The sequence below is a fragment of the Vanessa tameamea genome, chromosome 12 (genome assembly GCF_037043105.1).
Source record: "Vanessa tameamea isolate UH-Manoa-2023 chromosome 12, ilVanTame1 primary haplotype, whole genome shotgun sequence".
Taxonomy (NCBI): Eukaryota; Metazoa; Arthropoda; class Insecta; order Lepidoptera; family Nymphalidae; genus Vanessa; species Vanessa tameamea.
The window spans coordinates 7,680,548-7,703,351 of NC_087320.1; the positions used below are offsets into that span (position 1 = coordinate 7,680,548).

At 29.8% G+C, this 22,804-nt stretch overlaps 6 protein-coding genes across 10 annotated transcripts in view; 3 read left to right on the forward strand and 3 right to left on the reverse strand.

Annotated features, from left to right (window-relative positions):
• Positions 1–490: 490 nt before the first annotated feature.
• LOC113393017 (uncharacterized) lies at positions 491–3,742 on the forward strand. Its single transcript, XM_026629709.2, has 6 exons — positions 491–614; positions 1,098–1,303; positions 1,975–2,110; positions 2,297–2,430; positions 3,133–3,292; positions 3,595–3,742. The coding sequence occupies exons 1-6, from the start codon at positions 566–568 to the stop codon at positions 3,684–3,686; spliced, it is 777 nt and encodes a 258-aa protein (XP_026485494.1). The 5' UTR covers positions 491–565; the 3' UTR covers positions 3,687–3,742.
• An 811-nt stretch (positions 3,743–4,553) lies between these two features.
• On the reverse strand, positions 4,554–6,638 carry Vps4 (Vacuolar protein sorting 4). Of its 2 annotated transcripts, none has more exons than XM_026629601.2 (2): positions 6,488–6,638; positions 4,554–6,127 (listed from the first exon to the last, which is right to left on the reverse strand). In XM_026629601.2, the coding sequence occupies exon 2, from the start codon at positions 6,110–6,112 to the stop codon at positions 4,790–4,792; it is 1,323 nt and encodes a 440-aa protein (XP_026485386.1). In that variant the 5' UTR covers positions 6,113–6,127; positions 6,488–6,638; the 3' UTR covers positions 4,554–4,789. The 2 variants fall into 2 exon arrangements, with proteins under 2 accessions (XP_026485386.1, XP_064072460.1); XM_064216390.1 differs by lacking the exon at positions 6,488–6,638 and adding an exon at positions 6,300–6,408.
• A 914-nt stretch (positions 6,639–7,552) lies between these two features.
• LOC113392943 (putative peptidyl-tRNA hydrolase PTRHD1) lies at positions 7,553–8,411 on the reverse strand. The gene is made up of 2 exons (XM_026629577.2): positions 8,143–8,411; positions 7,553–7,800 (listed from the first exon to the last, which is right to left on the reverse strand). The coding sequence occupies exons 1-2, from the start codon at positions 8,329–8,331 to the stop codon at positions 7,615–7,617; spliced, it is 375 nt and encodes a 124-aa protein (XP_026485362.1). The 5' UTR covers positions 8,332–8,411; the 3' UTR covers positions 7,553–7,614.
• A 1,153-nt stretch (positions 8,412–9,564) lies between these two features.
• On the forward strand, positions 9,565–10,010 carry LOC113392895 (U6 snRNA-associated Sm-like protein LSm8). Its single transcript, XM_026629509.2, has one exon. It carries the CDS (start codon positions 9,682–9,684, stop codon positions 9,970–9,972), a length of 291 nt encoding a protein of 96 aa, XP_026485294.1. The 5' UTR covers positions 9,565–9,681; the 3' UTR covers positions 9,973–10,010.
• A 237-nt stretch (positions 10,011–10,247) lies between these two features.
• On the reverse strand, positions 10,248–13,809 carry LOC113392894 (probable mitochondrial glutathione transporter SLC25A40). 2 transcript variants are annotated; one of them, XM_026629508.2, is made up of 10 exons: positions 13,627–13,809; positions 13,382–13,539; positions 13,088–13,250; positions 12,032–12,154; positions 11,796–11,894; positions 11,561–11,667; positions 11,376–11,457; positions 11,017–11,224; positions 10,828–10,896; positions 10,248–10,547 (listed from the first exon to the last, which is right to left on the reverse strand). In XM_026629508.2, exons 1-9 carry the CDS (start codon positions 13,715–13,717, stop codon positions 10,860–10,862), a joined length of 1,068 nt encoding a protein of 355 aa, XP_026485293.1. In that variant the 5' UTR covers positions 13,718–13,809; the 3' UTR covers positions 10,248–10,547; positions 10,828–10,859. The 2 variants fall into 2 exon arrangements, with proteins under 2 accessions (XP_026485293.1, XP_026485292.1); XM_026629507.2 differs by lacking the exon at positions 10,828–10,896 and having other exon boundaries at positions 10,250–10,547.
• Positions 13,810–15,060: 1,251 nt separating this feature from the next.
• LOC113392893 (NADP-dependent malic enzyme) overlaps positions 15,061–22,804 on the forward strand; it is a 200,994-nt gene continuing 193,250 nt past the window's right edge. For all 3 annotated transcript variants that reach the window (XR_010309298.1, XR_010309297.1, XM_026629506.2), the window contains exons 1-2: positions 15,061–15,272; positions 22,450–22,624. Coding sequence is in view for 1 of the 3 variants with exons in the window: in XM_026629506.2 (XP_026485291.1) it covers positions 15,244–15,272; positions 22,450–22,624 (204 nt within the window). In the remaining 2 variants the exon portion in view is untranslated. The remainder of the gene's footprint in view (positions 15,273–22,449; positions 22,625–22,804) is intronic.

Below are 22,804 nucleotides of genomic sequence, written 5' to 3' on the forward strand. Positions count from 1 at the left end.
AATGCGACCCAAAATAAGTCCCTCTAATGCCGCAAATTTAATTGCATTTTCGTTACTATATACTTCATTCATTGAAAGAAAAGAAAAATTGTATAACCTAATGTAATCATATATTTTATATATGTGTATATCAGCCTAAGATGTATAATACTTAACATTAAGTCATTTTTATTAAAGCAATATTTTAAAGAAAATGTGTAAAAAAGTGGATACAGAAAAGCCCAGTGTACTTTTCGTCATCCATAAGGAGGCGAGACTCGGGAAAAACCCGTAGACATTCGTAGCGAACCGGTGTGCCACTATCATTTGTAGCAACAGTTGCCTACGGCACGCGCTACGCTACGCTCGTATTTGCGTAAACCATTCCGAAGTCGTTTTTACGCGAATAAAATAATACGCACGACAATTTGTTTATTAGCGTTTAACTTAAATATAAAAAATAATAAATATTTTCAAATTCGTTTAACTAATACGGTGCTTGGAATAAGGAAATTTATAAAGTATTAATAGTTATGGCTTTTTTAACATCATTTGAAATATTATACTGTTTATAAGTCTACAAAAAATGAGAAAAATTATTGTATTTTGGAGTTTCCTTTTTGTCAATTTGGAAGGTAACATTTAGGAATAGTTATAAATATTTTTCTTTTAATCTATTGAATAATATAATATAACATTCGTATATAGCCATATTTAGGAAATTTATACTTTGAATAGCGAATATGATGCACAGAGCAAGAAATTATTTCCACTGGGTGTTATCTGTTATCGTACCTCGAAGATCACATTTTAATCTTAATTCTCATTATAATAATTTGACTTGTTTTGTTTTGTTTGGTACGTACATCACACACGCTAAAATTCTAAATTAAAAGTTACGAATATAAGGCTCTGCAAACAGTATCGTATTGTACTAAAAGTGCAGAGTTCTAAAAAAATATGATGTGAATTAAAAAAATTAACTTATAAAGATATATAAAAATGTTTACATGTTCATTAAATTTATTTTGCTTATTTCTTTAGAGACTTTATAATTTCTACGTCTGACACGTAGAAATTATCTTTTCATTATCTAATTTATATATTTTACGTTTTAGTGTCAATTTGTCTTCGTGTGGTAGGAATATCAGTTCCGACTCTTAAGCAGAGAGGTGAGTCTGTTACCTTCACTTGCGACTACGATCTTGAAGGAGGCAAGTTATATTCAGTGAAGTGGTATCGCGATAATGAAGAATTCTACCGTTACATGCCACGGTTAAGGCCCCCACAACATGCACATAAATTAGAGGGCGTGAGAGTTGATGTAAGTCAGAAAGTTTTTTTTTTATAATATATTTACTTACACGTTGTAATAAAGGGTAACTGAATAGGGTTTTTAAATTACATAATTTTTTTAATTGTATATGTGTTTTTTTGTTTTTAAATTATTTTTAAACTGCTACTTTAAGTACCTATTTATTTATTATTAGATAAATGAAACTTTGATTTTTCTTATACCAGTTGTGGTTTTTAATCTTTTACTATAAATATTTTATAAAAATAGGTGTTAGAACTTTTTTCGTTCTTTAAGTTCATTAAGACATTTTACGATTATATTGTAAGTATGTATTGATACGTTCATATAAGACATAATGTTCCACATGTTATTTTTTTTTTGTATATTTAATTAGGTTTTTATATTTATTGATATTAATACCTTAATAATAGACAAATAATAATTCTAAATTATAACATTAAAAAATGCAATTTATTACACAGAAATTGATATAAAAAATGCAGCCCTTGCCTATCTAACTGTTTTATCGAAAAAAACAAAATAAACTTTGGAATATGCTCATTTTACGATGAATATTTATAAGATAAATAGTAACTTAGTAGATATAAAAAATATTTTATATTTATATTTATATTGTAAGTCAAGACAATATATATTTTTATTTGTTAATTAATATAATTTTTTTATTTATGCTACAGTTAGAGAAATCTAGTGCTCGACGTGTACATCTCCGAGAATTAACATTAAAATCTAGAGGATCATATCGCTGTGAAGTTTCAGAAGAAGCTCCTTCATTCCATTCTGCGCAGGCGGAGACGTTTATGGAAGTTTATTGTAAGTAATAACTAAGATGTCACGAATTATATTACTCAAATACATAAATTTTGTAGATATTACTGTAATATGGAACATAAATATAAAGTAACTTTTAAGAACACTCACGATATTATTTTTATAAATAAAAAACGCACTCGATAGAAAATTCTCACAACCAAAAACTTTTCGTATAACAAATTTCAGATTTTCCACGTGAAAGTCCTCGTATAGTTGGACACGAACGAGTATATGAACTACGAGAACCACTCGATGTTAACTGCACCTCTGCTAAAGCGTTTCCAGCACCGGATTTGCAATGGCTCATAAATGGTGAAAAGGTTGTATAGGATTTTAAAATATATTGTTATCTTTCTCTAGAAACGGATTATACTGGAAATTGAATATTGTTCGATGAAATTCACAGATATTTATGTTATTTTTTTAAAATATATGAAATATATATGTATTGGTAAAATAAAGTTTGTACTAATAAAATATAAAAATGATCTAATAAACTTACGGTATGGTTATGACTAATATGATAGATATTTCAAAAAAATTAACTTCTTATTCATTGCGATTGTAAATGTTTACTTATTCCATTCTGTATTCAATAAGAAATAAACAAATCTTACTTACACATTAAATATAATATAACAATAATCTTATATAATTTGTTATTTTGTAATAGGCAGTAAAGAATAAGTAATAACTGACTTTACTCTTTAAACGCTTCAAATAAAATCTTTACCGTGTCTATTATCAGTAAAATTATGATAGGACCACTTCTGTAGGTACTGAACCCAAAAAGGAACTCCAAGATCGATTCATAAACAAATATTTTATACCCAAACATTCATAAAATATATTTATGTATACACAAATTAAAAACCTCCTTTTCTTAACTGGGTTCAGAAAATTATATTTCTATTGTCAGATAATGTGAATTATTATAATAAATAATAAGTTATTATAATGTTGACGTTTCTGACCATTTGATTGTATCCTAGAAAGTACCTTTGACATGTTTTAATTATCAGGTCACGGAAAGTTCATGGCTAATACCTTACGACGCCGTACATGCAGCTCAAGGTTTAATGATGTCTACCCTTGGCTTGCGAGCACCCGCTAGACGTCACATGAAGATACGCTGTGTTGCCATCATCGGCACGCACAGACGAGAGCGAACTGCATCAATAGGTATGTTATTTCATTGAAAATTATTTAATAAATAAATGATTGAGAGGAATATTCACAATCTAATTATACGTATGTATTACATCTTGTTACAAGTGAATTCACTTATAGTTCAAAACGTAGCGCGTAGCGGGAAGATCTAAGTACCAACATTTAAATCTATGGATAATAATTACAATCAAAGAATATTAACTACAAAGACGTTGTCACATATATTTTTTAAATATGATACGATTACTTAAATTTAAATTGTATATCATGTATATTTTATGTATATAATTAAACCAGTAATTTTGCTTTTACAGAAACAAGCTCGTCGAATTGGAGAGGAGCACCGAATATTAATTTAATAATGCTGATTGGATGTGTCAACAAAATTCTCCAAATAATGTCGTGATAAATTAAATAACTCTCATTATATTATTTTATTGTAAATAAATAAATCTTTTTTTATTCGTGTTTTAATACTTCAGTGGAAAAAATAATAATTGATCAGTTAATTAAGTTTTAATTCAATCTTATGTTATTACATACAAAATGAATGGAGACGAAACAATGTTACAAGAATACAGACTTAATTAAACTAAAGTGTTATTTAATAAAAAAAAAAATCGATATACAGACTTTCATAAAAAAATATATTTTAAATTTACAATATCAGAACATACCAATGTTGTTTTTTAAAAATGTAAATTTAATGAACTATGTCTCAAATTACATATATCTTGTTGAATATTAATTTATTTCTACCAAAAACGTACAACATGAGAAAATCCATATACACACTTAAAAAAAAATGTATGTGTATAATGAACACAGAAGTTGTTACTGTTCTATATATCAGTTATAATGAAGATAGATCACAAATTACATTAAATTTTCTGGTTTTTTGTATGATGGACGTACCAAACTACATAAATGTGTCGATATACCTTAAATAAACAAAAAATACATAATTATATATGTGTTACAAGATAATGAACATATATGTGTAATGTATATATATTATGACAATTATCCATGTGATCTAATATTTAATTCTATTACATCATATATGCATTTACATTTTAAAAAAATCTCAATTTAATGCAAGTTACATATTATTTAAAATCTTTAAGATCACATAATCAATACATACCTAACAGTATAATTAATTAAATGAGGTCTGCAACATGCATTACAAATATTGAATTAATTTCTCCTAATTTCCTTTAATAGTAAATAACATTAATATATTTAAGTTGCAGTAAGAATTAAATATCTCTTTACTTTTAACAAACATTTTATTTTCCAGACTTTTAACTGTATCATTATTCTAAATAATTAACATAGTGCTTATTTTACTATCATATATTTTATAAGCAATTAAATGATAATCACACAATTACTTTAATGAAAGAACAAAAATCATAGTTATTGTAAAAAGCTCTCCCAAAAATATAGGCACTGTGCTTTATAATCTGCTTAACACTATAAATTAGGTAAATCTGAAAAGCGGAATTAACCTTCTTGACCAAAATCTTCCATGAACTTCTTCAATTTTATCATATCATCATCATTAACAGTAGGTTTTGATGTTGCTAGAGACCGGAGCATATCTGACATTGTAACTGGTGGTTCTCCAAGTTTGTCACTTGGTACATCCATCCAAGTCATTTCCATAGCTCCAGGATCCCCAGGAGAACATGGTGTCAAAAGATCATTAACTATTAAATTGGGGTCAGTAGGACTAGGTCCAGTGACTTTCTTAAAATGTGTTGCAGACTGCACTTTTCGAACAGGTTGCATCAATGCATCACGAACAACAATACTTATATCAGCTCCGGAGTATCCATCAGTCTTTGATGCTAATACTTTCATATCTTGTTCCGTTAACTGATGTCTTGTATTTCCAAGGTGTAACTTAAACATGTCCAAACGAGCATGTTCTTCTGGTAATGCTATATAGATACGCTTCTCAAAGCGTCTCCTTATAGCTGCATCAAGGACCCATGGTATGTTAGTAGCTCCAAGAACTAAAATACCATCCATATCATTTCCTACACCTTGCATCTGCACAAGAAACTCTGTCTTGATTCTTCTAGCTGATTCAGATTCATTATCAGAACGAGATGAGCACAAGGAATCAATTTCATCAATAAATATGATGCTTGGTTTATGCTGACGTGCCAATTCAAACAGATTTTTCACAAGTTTTTCCGATTCACCAAGCCATTTCGAAACGAGATCAGATGATGACACAGAGAAAAATGTTGAGTTGTTAGCTTCTGTAGCTACAGCTTTGGCTAAATATGACTTACCAGTACCAGGGGGTCCAAACAAGAGAATCCCCTTCCAAGGAATTCTTTTACCTGTGAATAAGTGGGGAAATTTGATAGGCAATATGACAGCCTCCTTTAAAGCCTCTTTTGCTGCCTCCAGCCCAGCAACATCACTCCATTTAACATGAGGCTTTTCGACAACAATAGCTCCCTCAAGTTTTCCTTGTAATTTTTTCTTTTCTGGGTCGTCAGAATCACTGTCGCTGTCACTTTTCTTATCTTCACTTTTGGAGTTTGATTCACCATCCTTTACAGGTTTTTTCTTACGATCTTTTTTAAGATATTCCTTGAGTTTTTCTGCCCTGTCTAAATATTGCAAGCACTTAGCTCTTATACTCTCTTTAGCTCTTTCACCCTGAGCCTCATATTTCACAGCATGTAGAAAATATTCTACTCCATGTTCATAAAGTCGTAAGGCTTCTTCATAATTTTTATTTTTGTCCTCTTCCGTGGCTTTCGTTACAAGATCAATGGCCTTTTGTAAGGTGTTCGATGAAGCCATTCTTGTGCTTTAAACCTGTAAAATTCGTTAAATCTTTATTTATGTTTTAATTACAAATATTGATTATGTTAAAATGATGAATTTTATGTTGTTATTTGATTCAATTAATTGTTAATCATCATCGAATGCATTACAATTAAAGGCTGACACATACATTATATCCGGTTGAAGACATATACGAGCTTACATAGTAAAAACAATAATTACTATTTCGTAATTTATGTACAGCAAGAATAATGAAAACTATAATTGAGTACAAATTTACGTTTTCCTTCTCGTAAGCATATACATTATACTATGACAAATTGTCTGGCAATAATCTGCCAATACATTTGACATAATTAATTATTATAGAAACGCTTTATTTATACCCACCATTCAAAAGAACAATTAATCTTGAAATGAAACAAGTCACAATTAAGTTTTTACAATCTAAATTAGAATTGAATACAAACTATAGTTTAAGTTTACTCATTCAACCAATGTTTTTTACAAAACCATCTATGACAACATCATCAGTGTTGCTATATAGGCCAGTCAATAAAGCCCGTGAAGGTTAAGTAATTAGTATCATCATGATTTTTTGATATGTGGTTTCGGACGTTAAAATAATAACAAATTAAAATTTTCAACTCTCTGGGGTGAACGCTAGGGGGTTGAGAGGGTGAAAAGTGTTTTTGCTTTTAACTTTGTGAAAAAAATTGTTAGATAGTTGAAAATTGGACAGAAGGTGTAAATAATTATAACTTACCTTGTATTAAAATTTCAATATTTTTTGTTTAGTGCAAAATTAGTTATTCTTTTATATTATTATAAAAAACATTCTTTTCTGTTAATAACTTTTTTAATAACGCTTTTCACCGTCTCAACCCCCTAGCGTTCACCCCAGAGGGTTGAAAATTTTAATTTGTTGTTATTTTAACGTCCCAAACCACGTATCAAAAAATCATAATGATACTAATTACTTGACCTTCACGGGCTTTATTGACCGGCCTAATAGATAATTTAATATGAAGTGTTGCTACCTTACAGCTATGTGTCACCAATACCACCATATTAAAAGCAATAAAAAATAGTACACAAATTTCAAAAACGATTTGAATGTAATATCCTTCAATTTAATTTTCAGATTTCATACATTTTATATAACATAATCATAGTAGTCTCAACTGTATGCTACAACACCACGACACCACAGAAACGTTAAATTGTATGTTTCATAAAAGTAAATTACAATCCTAACTGACGAAATAAAATGTTTTTATTTTTGACCAAGCGGGTTACAGAATAATATATGTTAATGTAATAATAGAGAAAATGTTAGTATAAAATATAATTTTTCTGTAGGTATAGAACCTTCAGCAAAAAATGATTCTGATTATATGCATAGGTATTCAATTGTTCATATTATAACTCCTAATAAGATAATTTGAAAAACAACAAAACAAAACATATTTTTTAATTCAGCTTTATTAATACATATGATATAATAAAAAAATTACTTATTTATTCATTGATGCTTTATATAATTTGAATTTATTAACATATTTCTTAACCTCTTCCTTGGGGTACGGTTTTAAAGCTATACATGTAGGTATATTTTCTGGTTGTTCAATCCATAATTTATGGGATATTGAATTTTCTCTTAATTTTTCTGCAGTTTTTTTCAAGGATTCTTCATTAGGTACCTATGGATTAAATAACTATGACAAAGTAGCATGAAATATCATAAAGAAATATAATCAACCATATATAAATGACTTATATTGTTAAAACTTAAATTAAACATGAACATAACCACTATGCAGGTGATTAAAGTTGAATGTTAGGTAGGTGTTCTTAAAAAAGCCCTTTTATGCGGCTCTTACCAGAGGTGATGAGTGGTGGTTTCATTCTACTCTGACAGAACCTTAATATTTTTGAATGTTAAGTATTTACCAATAAATACAAATGTTTAACCATGATATAGCATTCAAAGTTTTAAATTTTTAATATGCACATTTGAGTAAATGCAAAGAGAAAATACTTACTTCTAAAACAACTTTATGCATATTGTCTAAATCATTGAGATATTGTATTGTATGTTCATCTTCTTTAAATATGTGGAGAGCGGCTGTGGATGCATGACATGCCTGTGCCACTAAAGCACCAACAGACCATCCCAAATCTTTGAATAAATCACTTCTTAGGAGTATATATTGAACGATAGAAGTAGACATTGTAACTATATGTGATATTAAATGATTGATTTATATGATGTCTATAAAATACTTTTACTTAAAACATGCTTATTGGAACCACTTACTCTAATGAGTCTTAACTCTGAACTTCTGTAGTCCGATAATAAAGAAGTGTTTATAGCTAACATCTGTCAGCTAACGTCAGATAGATCCAGTCGGCAGTCACAATGACACCTTGACGTAAAACCTTGAGTAAAACCGATTCACCCAGCTATCAGTTGTCACTAATCACAGACTGGCATCCTTTTCTCTCTTTCTTTTTGCAATCATAATTTAATATTTTTTAATATACCATAATATATTGAAATTTATTTATTTTAAGGAAACACACAATGAGATCGCATTTACAGTATTAAATAAATCAGTGTCATTAAAAAAACAGTAACCAAGTCGAAAAGTGATTTTTGTATAAAATAAACTAAAGCCATATAAATTTTATTATCGCCTCAGTTTATTTAATTGGAAAAAAGTTATCAAAAATATAATATAATACATACTTTTACATTATATATCAAATTTATTTACATAAAAAAAATACTGAGATAAGTGACTGAGATGATGAAGATGGTGATTATTAAGAGAATCGCGGTGGAAAAGCTTGCCCAACATATTGAAACAAGAAAGACCGTGTAAACAGAAAGTGTCCACTATATTTTCATACCTCTGTGCTTAAAGTAGCGGTATTCTCAGTCGGGGACCTACTATTATTAAATAACTAAATTTTAGTTGATAAAGCAACCGCTTACCGCGGCTTTTTTTGTGAATAAAGACTTCTAAATGGTGAATTTCTATATAAAGAAGAAAATAACCTTATTTTAATAGGGCAACATGATATATTCTTCACGCCAATGCTATATGGAATGTCCATGCATTTGTTTAATTAAATTAATTTCGATTTTAAATTTGTAATTCCGTCATCAATTGGGTATCCATCTACTTTCTTATATTTCTATACAATATTTACTTTTGAATAAAAGAGTACTAATATAGTACTAACATTACTGTACTTTTAAATTAATACCTTACAAACAATATGATACATTTATCAGAAGCGAATGTAAAAAAAAATTAATGCATGTATTGAATAATTATATTTTACTTATTAAATACTTGGAAATTATGGCTTGTCACTCGAAATTAACTAAGAAGGCTGAAATTCTAGTATCCAAAGCTGTCTAATAAATTGAATTAACACCGAGATTGACATTTGTTTTGACAATTGACAGTGTTATGAACTTCTGTCGTTGAAAGAAAAACGCTTGGGCTGCATAAATAACCAAAGAAAATATTTTGTTCTCTGTTTTAATAATTACAAATTATAGTATTAATATGGCATCAGGTCTTGAGAATTATATTAACCAAACAGTTTCTGTGATAACAGCTGATGGACGAAATTTTATTGGTACTTTAAAGGGATTCGATCAAACGATAAACATTATATTGGATGAATCCCATGAAAGAGTATTTTCATCGTCCACCGGAGTAGCACAAGTTGTACTCGGACTTCATATAATTCGAGGCGATAACATAGCAATCGTCGGTCAAATAGATGAATCTATTGACAGCAGATTGGACCTTGGTAATATAAGAGCGGAACCCTTAGGATCTATTGTACATTAATAATTATTTAGAAATAATATTAAAATATTTTTTGTAAATATGCTGTTTTTATTTTAATTTGATTTTCATGTACAAATGTTACTTTACATCTGACAGTTACACTTGTTTATTAATATGGGTAATAAAACAAAAATGTTTGTGTAGGTTATTTACATTTAATTATAATATTTACAAAACCTTATAACCTCTAGTAAAATGGAATTCATATAAACTAAGCCCAATCAAATTGCTTTGGTAACTCAATAAAATTGCAATATACTTCAGTGCTAATGCTAATGATATAATTTAAATCATTTAGTTTTACTTTTACAAAAGTCATATGAATACAACAAATAAAATTCAATTAATGAAAATGAATTCATAACATAAAAGTTGTATATAGATTTAAGTGATACTTAAAGTGATCTACTGGATGAAGTTAATTAATTTGAATCTAAAAGTAATCAAGTACAATTCCTAAAAACCGTTTAACCATCCCAATAGTTCATAGCACTTTTTTTTTATGTCAAGCTCCTTATAAAGAAGTATATTCATTATTACTTGATGGCTGGCTCATTAGTACTATGTCATGATGCCTGCAACAACAAAATCATATTACTATTTTACTAACTACCATTTTGTATACAATACTAGCTATGGTGCATACTTTTGAATACAGGTAAAAATATAGAAACTTACCTACTTGCAAGGTAATAAATGAAATCTACAAGCTTACTGATTATTGTTGTACATAACATATCTAATAATTAAAAAAACACCATGATGAGTGATAACCATGTTGGTCTGAATTTGATGATATTGAATAATAAATAATAATGTTCTACTTGTAAAATAAAAACTAAAGCAGTATAATACCTAAGCAACAGATTTAAAATTGTGTGATCAAGTTAATCAGATTTAATTATCTTAATGTCTATTCCATGTCTGAAATTAAACAAAAACTATTAATATATTCTTTAAAAAACAAATTAAATAATTAAAGCGAAATTTTGTGTGTTATAATATGCAGTTAAAGATAACAAATTTGAATCATTTTTATTATACCTTTGCATTTTCTCCTTATATTTTTGTGTATTGTATTTTTGGAAGAACTGTTTTCCATATTCAAATGTTGCGATCATGATAGCACATGCTGGAGCAACCTTAAATATTCGAGGTAACAAGCCAGTGAATAGCCCTCTAACACCATGATTATTATAAATAGTCTTTGCTATGTCTTTCATATTTGATGCTCTTTGATGCACCTTACCATCTGCAAATTATATAAATTGACCATCATTCACATCATTAATTTTTTTTTTGGTTTTGTGTAGTGTATTCATAAGTTTGTTTCATAAATTTTTAGTTTTAAGCAAATACAATTTCTATAAATCTAGCAACAACAGCCAACTGCTTTGTCTTACCTGTGTAAATTTCTTTTTCCCCTAATTCTATTTGTTGGTGAGTTTTTACAACATCAAATGGCAAAGTTATAAAAGCTGCAATCTGTAAAACAAGGTATGTAAAGGATTTTATATTTATATTTGTAATTTAAAATTATCGAAGGAATTAGAAACTCTATAAGCAAACTAGAATTTCAAATACATACACTGCCAGCTACAGATCCACAGAAAAAGTTGAAAATGAATGAATTTTTTTCTGACTCTGGTTTGTTGAATACCCTTTTCGTAGTTTCAAATGTGGACCAATATATTCCTGCAAGATTCAAAAAGTGGTACAAATTTCATTAAAAACTTCTTGATTTGCTTTGCTTGAAATCCTATTTTATCACATTAAAACCGTATTAAACACATGAATTTTAGAATTCACGCAAAATAATTTACCCGAGAATGGCACATCTCTTAATAATGTAGACCCTAATCCACGAAACAATCCTCGATATCCCTCATATTTTAAAACTTGGCGTAAGGCTAAAGTAATTTCTGGAACAAAATAAATTAAATCAAACACCATTTTAGCTCTTCAACATAAAACTATTTTTGTAAAAATAACTTCAATGAAGTTTATGATATTGTTTGATTATGTTATTTAATTATGAAAAAATTAAACAAATAATCACCAGAATAAGTCAAGCTTTTAGATTGCATTTTTGTCCTAATTAATTCTAATGGGCTGAAAAGAGTCACAGCGGTTATTCTTGCCGTACCACCTGCTATCATCGGAATCCACATAGGTTGGCCACCTGAAAAATTTAATAATTAATTCATAGTGTTATTATTTATGAACAAATAATGAAATTAATAATAACAACCAACAATAATAATAATTGAGATTGTATATCCCACAGAGATGTAGTGGCCGTGGATTTTTAAATGCCAAGACCCTTCATAACCGTGACGTATACAAACTCAGGGAGTATTTTCTCCACACTGACTTTGATATGCACCGAGATGTAGTTACAATGGATAAGGGGCTATCTCCGCTCTCCTTAGGCAAAGAGAACTGGCGCAAACCTGTATTACTAAGTACTGAGAATCGCAAGGGGGTATGGAAGAGCAAGGAGTTACACGGACACTTCTATCGGGCCCTTCATGGACCCGATGTGGACTTTACGGCGTCCGTATCTTGGCTACGGTTCGGCAACCTATTCGGTGAAACCGAAGGTTTTGTCTATGCAATTATGGACGAAGTTATCATGACAAACAATTACCGGAAGTATATTGTGAGGGATGGCACGGTGGATATATGTTGGGCATGTCACACTCCGGGCGAATCCCTTAGACATATTATTTCCGGTTGTTCTCGTTTTGCTAACAGAGAGTATTTGCACAGACATAATCAAGTGGCCAAGATTATGCATAATCAAGTGGCCATCAACAACTTGCACTTCGATACGGTCTTGTGGTATCAGAGGTACCATACTACAGGTATGTGCCCTACCCAGTTCTCGAGAATGGTCATATCACACTGTACTGGGACCGATCTATAATCACTGACAGGACTGTAGTCCCCAACAAGCCTGATATAGTGGTGATAGATCGGTCCGAGCGCCGCACGATAATTGTTGACGTCACATGATGAAAAATTATCAATCAAAATTGTAATTTTAATAAATGTAATAATGAAAATGAACTTGAATAAGGTAATGTAAATTTTTTTTGAATATCATACTTACTATTGCCAGTAATGTTGTTATAAAAATTTTTCATCCGAAATCTCAGTTGTTCATATGAGACAAAATAAATTACAGTACATGGAAGAGCAAGAATTAGTGTAGGACTGAGGCCGGACCACAATGCTGGTACCCCTTCAAATTTAGCAATTTTGTAAAAAGCATCCTGTAATAAAAGAAAAGTTAAAGAACAGTTATTTGTTAATTTCTATACATTTACAACAGATCTTATCAGTTATTGATAGTCTATTATTATTTTGAGTTTTGTAAGATGGTATACAAGAATAGCAAACTTACCATCGTTCCATGAAAATGAACTCGTCTAGGTATCCATGCAGTTTCCCCGCATGGACAAAGATGTTCCATTAAACCATTGCAATACAAATAACATTTATTTGATAATAAAGCCTTCTGTTGTGCTTGTAACCTTATTTTTACTACATCCAATGGAGTCACTGCAAAGTAAGTAAATCATGCGTTGGTGGTAACAGTGGTCACTGTTAGAACACTACAAATCATATTAAAAACACCGGAAAACTTACTAAACAAGGAGGTTATTAATGCACCAGAACATGCTGATGCCATCTGTTGAAAAGGAGTTATACGAAACTGGGGATCGTCTTCTCGAATCATGGCATTTGAAGAAAAAATCTAAGCTTGTATTGAGAAATAAAGTATAAAACAATATGTATTGATATAATTATATTCGATCAGATGTTTCTGTCAAATAAATTGTCAAATAGTCTATGTTTATCCCATACTTCCCATAGAGCTAATATATATCAGTGAAGTCTGAATATTATGTACTATTTGAAGCCAAGAAAAAAGTGCGGGTCTCACTCAATTGTATTATCACTCCAATTTAATTATTTTTTATTAACTTTATACCTAAAATTATATCAATTTATGTAGATTACTGAATATTTTATCATTTTGTACTTTTTCCTAAAAAAATATAACGTTTTGTAATAGGTATAGTTATTATACCTCTTTTCTTTAATGGAGGCGAACTTCTTAGCATTGCACGTATTTTGCATGATGTGACTATATTAGTCAGATATTTTCCCAAGATATGAATTTTGGTGACTTTAAGGTGTTTATAGAGTTTCGATGATTTTTTAAATTTCTTCACAAAATTATTTTGATCCTCAACAAAATTATATGTCACCCACTCATACTAACTACCCAGACCCTACATTCTCTCTAATCGGATCACAAGGGATGTTACATACAAACAGTAGCATTTACTAGGCTCAGAGCCGGATCTACCATATGGCTTTTTGGGCTTCAGCCTAAGGCCCTGTGGATTTATGGGGGCCTCAGCTAAGTCAAGTTAAAGTCAAAAATAGATGATAATGCGAAAGAATGCATAACTTTATTAAATTAAACAGATCGTATGGTTTGCAGCCCTGCGAGTCCTGCAATTAATCAAACCCATTCAATTAATTTAATTCAAGTCTACGTTCAGATATGTCTTAGGTGGGCCCCTAAGTAGTGTTAGCCCAGGGCCCCCTAAAATTACGTTCCAGTCAAGACTAGGCTGTACCTTCAGTGCGTCAATTCACGTACATAACTCATTTCATTCAATGAATATATTTTTTTAAAAACGTGTGACTAAGACGGACTATCAATTGTTCAGTTTAAACTGATAGTCCCATTTCTCATTTTAATGGATTTTTAATTTGTTTTCTAGAATTCTAATTATGTTGCAAGGGCTTTGTGTATTTTTTGTTTGCTGCTAGATTGCAATTATTAATGGCGTGGTGTAAACCAAATGCGTTCTCGAATTCTGTTCTACTCTGTTTGACATTGGAACATAAAGAATTAATCACTCATCATCAATCACGTCATGTTTTACCATAAAATTGTTTAATATGAAAACGAAAGAGACGAACCCTATCTACGCTTTTGATATTGTATTGTCTGTGGTCGCCTCGCCTAACGCCTATATCATAAGAAATTTATATAGTCTCTGGCCTATATTGGCAAGCTCTAAACAGTCAGTTCGTGAAGTCGTCAGCCAGTCTAAAATATACGGACTGGAAATCTCACGGTTAGTGCCACACATGGAGGACGATATAATTTTATAAAAATAAGTTTTCGAATAGTGAATCATATAAGGAAGCTTGGCATTTTGCAGATGAAAAATATTTTTTGAAATGTTTTCCAGTATTCCCAGGTCGTTTTTGTAAGTAGCTTTTCGTTTATTTTTGGAGTTTACATAACGTGACACCTATGTTTTATTCGATTTGTGCAGAAATTGGAGGTTGTCGTGGTAAAATAATTGTTTTTATAGAGTTTTAGAATTTTTATTTAAAAAGAAAAGTTAAGTCTAGGAATATACGAATATTTTATTTAAAAACTATCTATTAAAGTTGTGTATGCTTTTATCTTTAAAATATTAAAAAAGATATCGGTATATAATTTTTTTCCAGAAATTATGTTCAAAATCAATGCGATATATTGCATAGATATGCTACCTTTATTTCAGAATATTCCTTAACCTTAGATTCGCGGCCGCGGCTATTGATCTCTCGTCCGTATTGCTACTGCCTATAATGATATCATGTTTCTGAGAAAATTGACGCATTCCTAAACATATTCCCAATTTCATGTTACTTGCTTACAGTAACTTAATCATGTTAAAATAAATTACTTCCTTTTCATATTTAATTAATAAATTACTTATTAAAAATAATCTTAAACTAAAATACTTAACAAAACAATATAAATTTAGTGTATTTTAATCAATAGTTCTAATTTAAATATTACATTTAACATACATACACAATAATATAAAAGTCATATTAAATTTTTCATTGTAACTAAATAATAATTGATTAATATAATATCTATTCATTTTTGCCATATTTTTTATATTGCTAATTTCTAAATTAGTAACATTTGTTTGTTTTCAAACAATTAGCTAACACCGTACAGTGAGTGTAATTATAATGTGACCTATTTGTGGAATGACCTACTTATCACACCTTAGCAATTGTACTTATTATTTTTTATTTCCCTAATTTCTGTCTGAATTTATATGGTTACATTAAAGTATAAAAGTCTCAATTAAAATACATATACAGAAATAAAAAAAAATGATACTAAAAGTAATCTCCGTATGTATCAAAAATTAAAAGCTAATAAATAAATTTGCACAGGATTATTCTAGATTATTAATAAAAAGAAGTTTGTGCAATGTGCAAATAATTATATTTAATTTTATACTATTAAATGAAAAAAATAATTTAAAAGAAATTCGAAATAATATTATCAATTATATCAATATGATCCATTAACATAAAATTAACATATTATGTAAAGTATAATATCGTAAATGATATACATATTAAGTACTCAAAATAAATTTATACAAATGTAAATAAAAAGATGCTTAACATGAAAATATAAAGTTAATATTTTTAATACTTTATCACAATACAATTTTAAGGACAATAATGATTATATAAAATTATACTCATTGAAATATTTAAAATATATAATTTTTTAAGTTTTTTTTAAATGCAATAAATCTTATTTGTAATTCTTTTGTGTGGTAATTAATTTGTAAATAATTAGTACATTTCTAACATTTTAAGGAAACAAGTGTACATTTTTCACCTGGTGAGTGGAGTTTGTCATAAATTTTATATGGGATTACCCTCGAAGTAAGGCCTACTGAACAATAAAATTTATAATTAAAATCTGTTCACCATTTTCGAATACATCACGAAACAACCAAATTGAAAACCTATTTTAATGAATATTTATGAATGAATGAATAGCTCTTTTAAAAATGATCTTATATCAACATTAAAGGCTTTTATCAAATAAGAACTTTATTATGTAATATTTCTGTTAAATATTCCTTAAAATTTGAAATTGATTTAATTCATAGGTACAGTAAAAACTTATCACCGATTTATCGTGCTATTGTTTTTTTTTTATTTCCTTATGAGTCAATGACAAAAAACAGACGATTCCCTTATCACAGAAAGCCTAGCCACGAAAATTGTAATTATCGTAATATCGTGTTATGACGGTCGTCATGCTTGCGTAGATACGGTTGTCCGATGTTATCAATATGCTAATATTATAAAACTGTATAGTATGTGCTTGATTGAATGCGATAATTCTGGGGTATATCAATCGTCATTTCAATAATATTCCCCATGATTTCTCGCTTATTCTAGTCTGTATCATAATTTTAACACGTTTCTCTACGATCGCTATAAGGATTAGATCAAGGGCAATTCTCTCTTTATAACTTATATAATCATTACGATACGTTTCGGATTGTATTTCGATATCGAATACTTCTCAGCTGAATTGTAGTTGGGAATCTTTTTTACTAGATTATAACGATTACGGTATAGTCCTGTGTCTATTTCGATGCAACTTCGACCGAACCGCAACCAGATTGTTTTGCTAGTAGAATAGGAAAACGCCTAAAGGCCAACGATTGTGTTTCATAAATGTCTACTCATATGATAAACACACCTACTGGTGTTTATTTAATCTTCGTATCTCGCATGTGAAATGTTAAAAACAGACTAACGATGATAGGCTATTTTGATGCTCGTTTCCCTTTAGTGTTACAATTGTACTATAATAATAATTCGTATATCACTGTATAGGTTGTACAGTAGTAAACGTGAGTGAAACCGCGTCGCACAGCTAATATAGTATTACACACTCAACTATGTTTGAATACGTTGACATTGAATGGGTATCGATTTCCATTGTTAGACATACTCATATCAATTATAGTTTGCACTTTTGATAATGTGTTTTGTAATCACATATTTTACGATAGTTAAATAGTGATTAAATATGATACTTAATTAAATAGCGTAAAGCGAGTAGAATATATTATTTGCATTATGTTTATGTGAATATTTGGCGAAGAGTGTGCTTATTTGAGATAGATGATGATTATAGAACCAAGTGCATCTTAATCTCACCATCAATGACTGGTAAGTATAACTTATTAGTTAAATTATGAAGCGAATACAAAATCAAAAGCGAATGAAATAAGTCATAAGCGATTTAAGCGATAATAACAATTAACTCCAGTAGAGTATTTGCAATTACATTTAATTTAGTATTCGCTTTGGTTGTTTCACTATAATGTTCTGTTCGCTCCTTCTTTTCGTTATCCTTTTGTTTTATAATCTGAGACGGTAATTTGGTATCGCGAAGTGGGCGAATGTCAGGTTGTGAGAGTTTATGTAAGTAGTATTATGTAATTCAGAAACTAATGGACCATAATAATAATATTAATTACTATATGAAATAAAACCTTCAAGGAAGTTCTGACGCTACTTAGAATTAGTCTTTGAAATAATTATTTGATCATTGTATGACAGTTTAGTAATTATATGAAAAACGGTATGTTATCTATTCTAAACATTTATATTCTATACAGTATTATAAAATTGGAGTGTCTGTTTAAAATAACCGCTTTTTACAAAATGCATATTGTATGTATATGCGGTACATATACACACAATTTCAATTTTTGTCAGTCTGTCTGTTTGTTCCGGCTAATCTATGGAACGGCTGGACCGATTTTCACGGGATTTTCACTGGCTTGTACTTTTATTTTAGAATTATGTACCTATATAAACTAAAGTCACGCTGCAATGTCCAAATAATTTATATTCAATCGCGGATCGGACGGATCGCGGGCACAGCTTATATGTCGACCATGAATTATGTTTTCTTACAAGGGGGTGGCAAGGAGTTTTGATAGTTCTTACGTAAGATAAAAAAAAAAAAATCTTTTTGAAAAAACGCCGTATACTGCGCGATTGCTGAGGTGCGCTCGGATGCGTACCTTTAGAACCTTTGAAATTACAAATAAACACATTTCAAAAAGTTGTTACTTTGAAAAATAAACAGTTAAATAAACCAAACGTGTGTTCATTTTCTCCTTTAGATTCTTACGTAATAAATATTAAACAGAGAGGGAGGGGTCGGGCAGTTCTTATTTTTTCTTATATTAGGGGGAGGGTGTCAAAAACTAGCGAAAATAGTCTTACGTAATAAATGAATGGTCCCTAAAATAAAAATATATGAGCATCTTAACTGTCTTAATTGAACATAGTTTTAATAATACAAATCAGTCCAGCAGTTTTCGAGAAATCGTTTAAACTGACAAACTTGACTCTCATTTTTAAGTCGGTAGAATTGTATTAATATAATTATTTTAAATGCACCTTGCTGTGTGTTGCCTTACCGAAAAAAAATACTAAACCAATATTCATAAAACTCATACCAGAAGGTGGTGCGTTTTTCGAAAAAGGTTTTACTGTATAATATTATTAAATAAAAAGCTGCGCTTTGTTTCACTTAAGGCTATTTACGTGACTAATGTGAATTTCATATTTTTGTAATGAAATAACATTAATAGAAAAAATGTCAAAATATTGCATAATGTTTGTTTTTGACTATTACCTGCGATTGTCATTATTTATTGTTACAAAATATTGCATAATGTTCGTTTTTTTGACAATTATCTGCAATTGTACTTATTTATCGTTACTAAGGCTGGCTTTAAGGCCAGACGTACTTTAGCTGAACAATTGAAATAGTTATGGCTATTGCCTATTTTATTTTAATTATAAAGACAATGGAGACGCATACGCAATGTTTTATAAATATTTAACATTAAAACAAATCCCGTAACCATTACTTTTGTTTAGCGAGATAGAACTCTTAAATAAAGGAGGACAGTGGAAAGTACTTGATGAAAAATCCATATCAAGACGAAATTATCTCGAAACGTAATATATTTACGAATCAAGCCTATATTTGCCGATTAAAAACGGCAGGTATCTATGACGATGCATTTGAATCTTTGCCAGTAAATGTTTGTCCGCTAGACGTAATGAATGTAACCGGGGACATCGGGACTACGATGTTTGCGCACCAAATCTTAAAGTATTCTCTAATTATACTGATTTGAGTTAAGAGTGACGTAAATACGAATATTCCACTTAACCAAGCAATAGTGCAATCTGTTATACATTATATAATGTTTATTTATATGCTTAGAATGTATGTGGTAATTTCCCTTTTATATACATTATTTGTAATATCAATAACATGTTTCCATGCTAGTCATGTGCAAACTTATATTGAAATGAAATAACTTGTTAGCTATTTCGAAGCCTATCGATGTAAAAAGTCGCAGGATCTATCCTGACCCCCTTGGGCTATTGTCGTCCCGACTCTTAACACAAGTGATAAGCTTAAATAGGAATATCAGTTATTCCTAAATTAAATTGGGATTTTGCTACTAATTTTTTTTAAAGGATAAATAAAATTACTTTATAAACATGTCAGTTATGTAAATAATTAACGTTATTATATTATATAATTGTCAATTATTCGAATACAATTGCAACTTATCTCCACGTTTTGAGTACCGTATATTTAGAGTCCATAGTTTTAAAGACGTTAGTAATTTCATAAAGTTTTTTGTTTCGCTCATTTTGTAAACAATTTAAGTTCCATTTACTGGGATATATTAGATCCTGAATAATGTGATTAAGAGCTGATTCTACATATTTTTTTAATTTGTTTTTTATGTTCGTGTTATACGGTAAAGCGTACAGAGGAAATGTATTTATCTTTTTTTAAATGGGACCGATTTTATGTACTTTTAATAACTTTAATTTTGTTAACGTATTCAGCGCGTCGCGTGTATCCAATACCAAAAATGTATATAATCATATTAATGTTGGTGTGCTAAAAATAATAACACCTTCAACCAGTTGGTGAGTATAAGATAAAGAGAGTGCAACGACCTCTTTGAATAATAGTTTCGCATAATTCTTTGAGCGCATCTACATTACGTAACGAAGATCTACAAATTTCAAGTATCTGTGTCTTATATTCAGTTTATCAGAACATTGCATTTTATGTTGGTTAAGTAATTAGGCTATGTCTAGTTAGTTTAATTTAAAGTTAGTTTAATTTAAAGTTACCGTATTAAATATGCTCCTTATATATCAGAAATCACATCACAATCGTTTCGTTATCGTTTGTTTAAAAATACATTTCAAACCGGCTTTCGTCACGCGTTTATTACATCAGTCAAGGTCAGCGATGACTCTTCATGGTTTTGCCTTTAGTTCACAAATAATTCGTAACCAATAATCTATAATTAAATACATTACATCTGTATATATTTTATTAATGCGCTTTCAGTTAATTGTCTAAAAGAAAGTATAATTTTGATGCGTTTTTTTTAGTTCTAGTAAATGTTTCGACATAAAACATAACGAGCCTTACAGTAGTCAGACGTGTAGCATCTGATATCACACTTTACTAATATCCTCTCGGAAAATTGATTGGTACCATCTGACACCAACTATATCACTGCGCTCACTCTTTGATCAAATCAAATGGCGCGCTTCCGTTTACGTATCGAAAATCTGTATATTATGTTCTGTATTAAAGGTCTTGTTGGCGAGAAAGATTATAAATTTAATGTGCTACAAAAAACAACTTAAAACTGCTTTCGACACATCAAGGCTTCGATGATACATTCCAGATTAACGTTGCCGGATGTACCGTATTTTCCGGAATGTAAAGACTTTATGACGTAATATTAAACATTCCGGCCGTACCCTGCTCCGTATTTCAACCTTGTCGAATTAAGTTATATATATAATAGAGAATAGTAAAATGATTGTTATATTTACAAAAAAAAATTATACTGCATTTATTGTTACAACTACATACATCGATGTTTAAAAAAAATGTAAAATTGAACAATAACAATATACAACTTTCTCAGTATAACAAGAAAATAATATATAGGCCTTGATAAAAAATCGGATTCCGTTCTTTGCCAAATTGAACTATTATTTTCTTGCAGACTCAGTAAAACTGGCAACCCTATGATATGAATAATAAATACAAATGTGCACATTTCTTCCGAGTCAAACAATGTTTCTATTAAAGCAGTGCATGACTGTACATGACTGATATTTTAACTATCGATTTATGATTACGATATAGGTATATGTTCCATTCTTTGGGGTATTTTGTATTCTTGTGTACTTTTATTTTAAACATCGTTGCCAAAACTAAAGATATACGTTTCTAAAAAAAATAAAAATTATCAGCGACTTATCTTTCATCGTCGCACAAAATGTGCATGTCACTCTCCATACAGCCTATAGATTATATCTATGCAAGTAATCACTTCGGGTTGCGCCATATAAAACGACAAAAGAAATAACTGCCATTTTAAATATCAGTAGTAGTTTTTTCATTTTTCCGAAAACTTAATCTTCGAAACATATATTTCTTTATTAAGATGATGAATACTATATTTATTGTTTTAGGTGCTGCTCCAACACAATAGTCCCGAATCGGGCACTTGCGTTAGCACTAACAAAATGTCCAGCATTATTAGAACCGGCGTCGCAATGTCGGAACTACCACGAGGTGACCGGCAATATTATATGCCCCAACATGGTGAGGGGTATCGATCACCTCAGAGACCCTCGCCTTAACAAGGTGCGCATAAACAAATCCGGCGATATTAAATTTTCATAAAACAGAATTTTATAGTACAATTACAGGAATGCAGCTGAGTGAAATAGTTACAAGTGCCAAGTGCAGTTATGGACAATTAGCATTTACATAACTATAAATCTGTTCTGGTTCTCAACTAGCATATGATTTTGTAGCGCTAAA

Coding starts and splice junctions, on each gene's coding strand:
- LOC113393017 (XM_026629709.2), top strand. CDS start 566: ATGAGAAAAATTATTGTATTTTGGAGTTTCCTTTTTGTCAATTTGGAA. Junction 1,304..1,974: donor TAGAGGGCGTGAGAGTTGAT/GTAAGTCAGAAA, acceptor TTTATGCTACAG/TTAGAGAAATCTAGTGCTCG. Junction 2,111..2,296: donor GACGTTTATGGAAGTTTATT/GTAAGTAATAAC, acceptor AACAAATTTCAG/ATTTTCCACGTGAAAGTCCT.
- Vps4 (XM_026629601.2), bottom strand. CDS start 6,112: ATGGCTTCATCGAACACCTTACAAAAGGCCATTGATCTTGTAACGAAA.
- LOC113392943 (XM_026629577.2), bottom strand. CDS start 8,331: ATGTCTACTTCTATCGTTCAATATATACTCCTAAGAAGTGATTTATTC. Junction 7,801..8,142: donor TGCATAAAGTTGTTTTAGAA/GTAAGTATTTTC, acceptor TTTAATCCATAG/GTACCTAATGAAGAATCCTT.
- LOC113392895 (XM_026629509.2), top strand. CDS start 9,682: ATGGCATCAGGTCTTGAGAATTATATTAACCAAACAGTTTCTGTGATA.
- LOC113392894 (XM_026629507.2), bottom strand. CDS start 13,717: ATGATTCGAGAAGACGATCCCCAGTTTCGTATAACTCCTTTTCAACAG. Junction 13,540..13,626: donor ATTAATAACCTCCTTGTTTA/GTAAGTTTTCCG, acceptor CTTACTTTGCAG/TGACTCCATTGGATGTAGTA. Junction 11,668..11,795: donor AAGAGATGTGCCATTCTCGG/GTAAATTATTTT, acceptor TGAATCTTGCAG/GAATATATTGGTCCACATTT.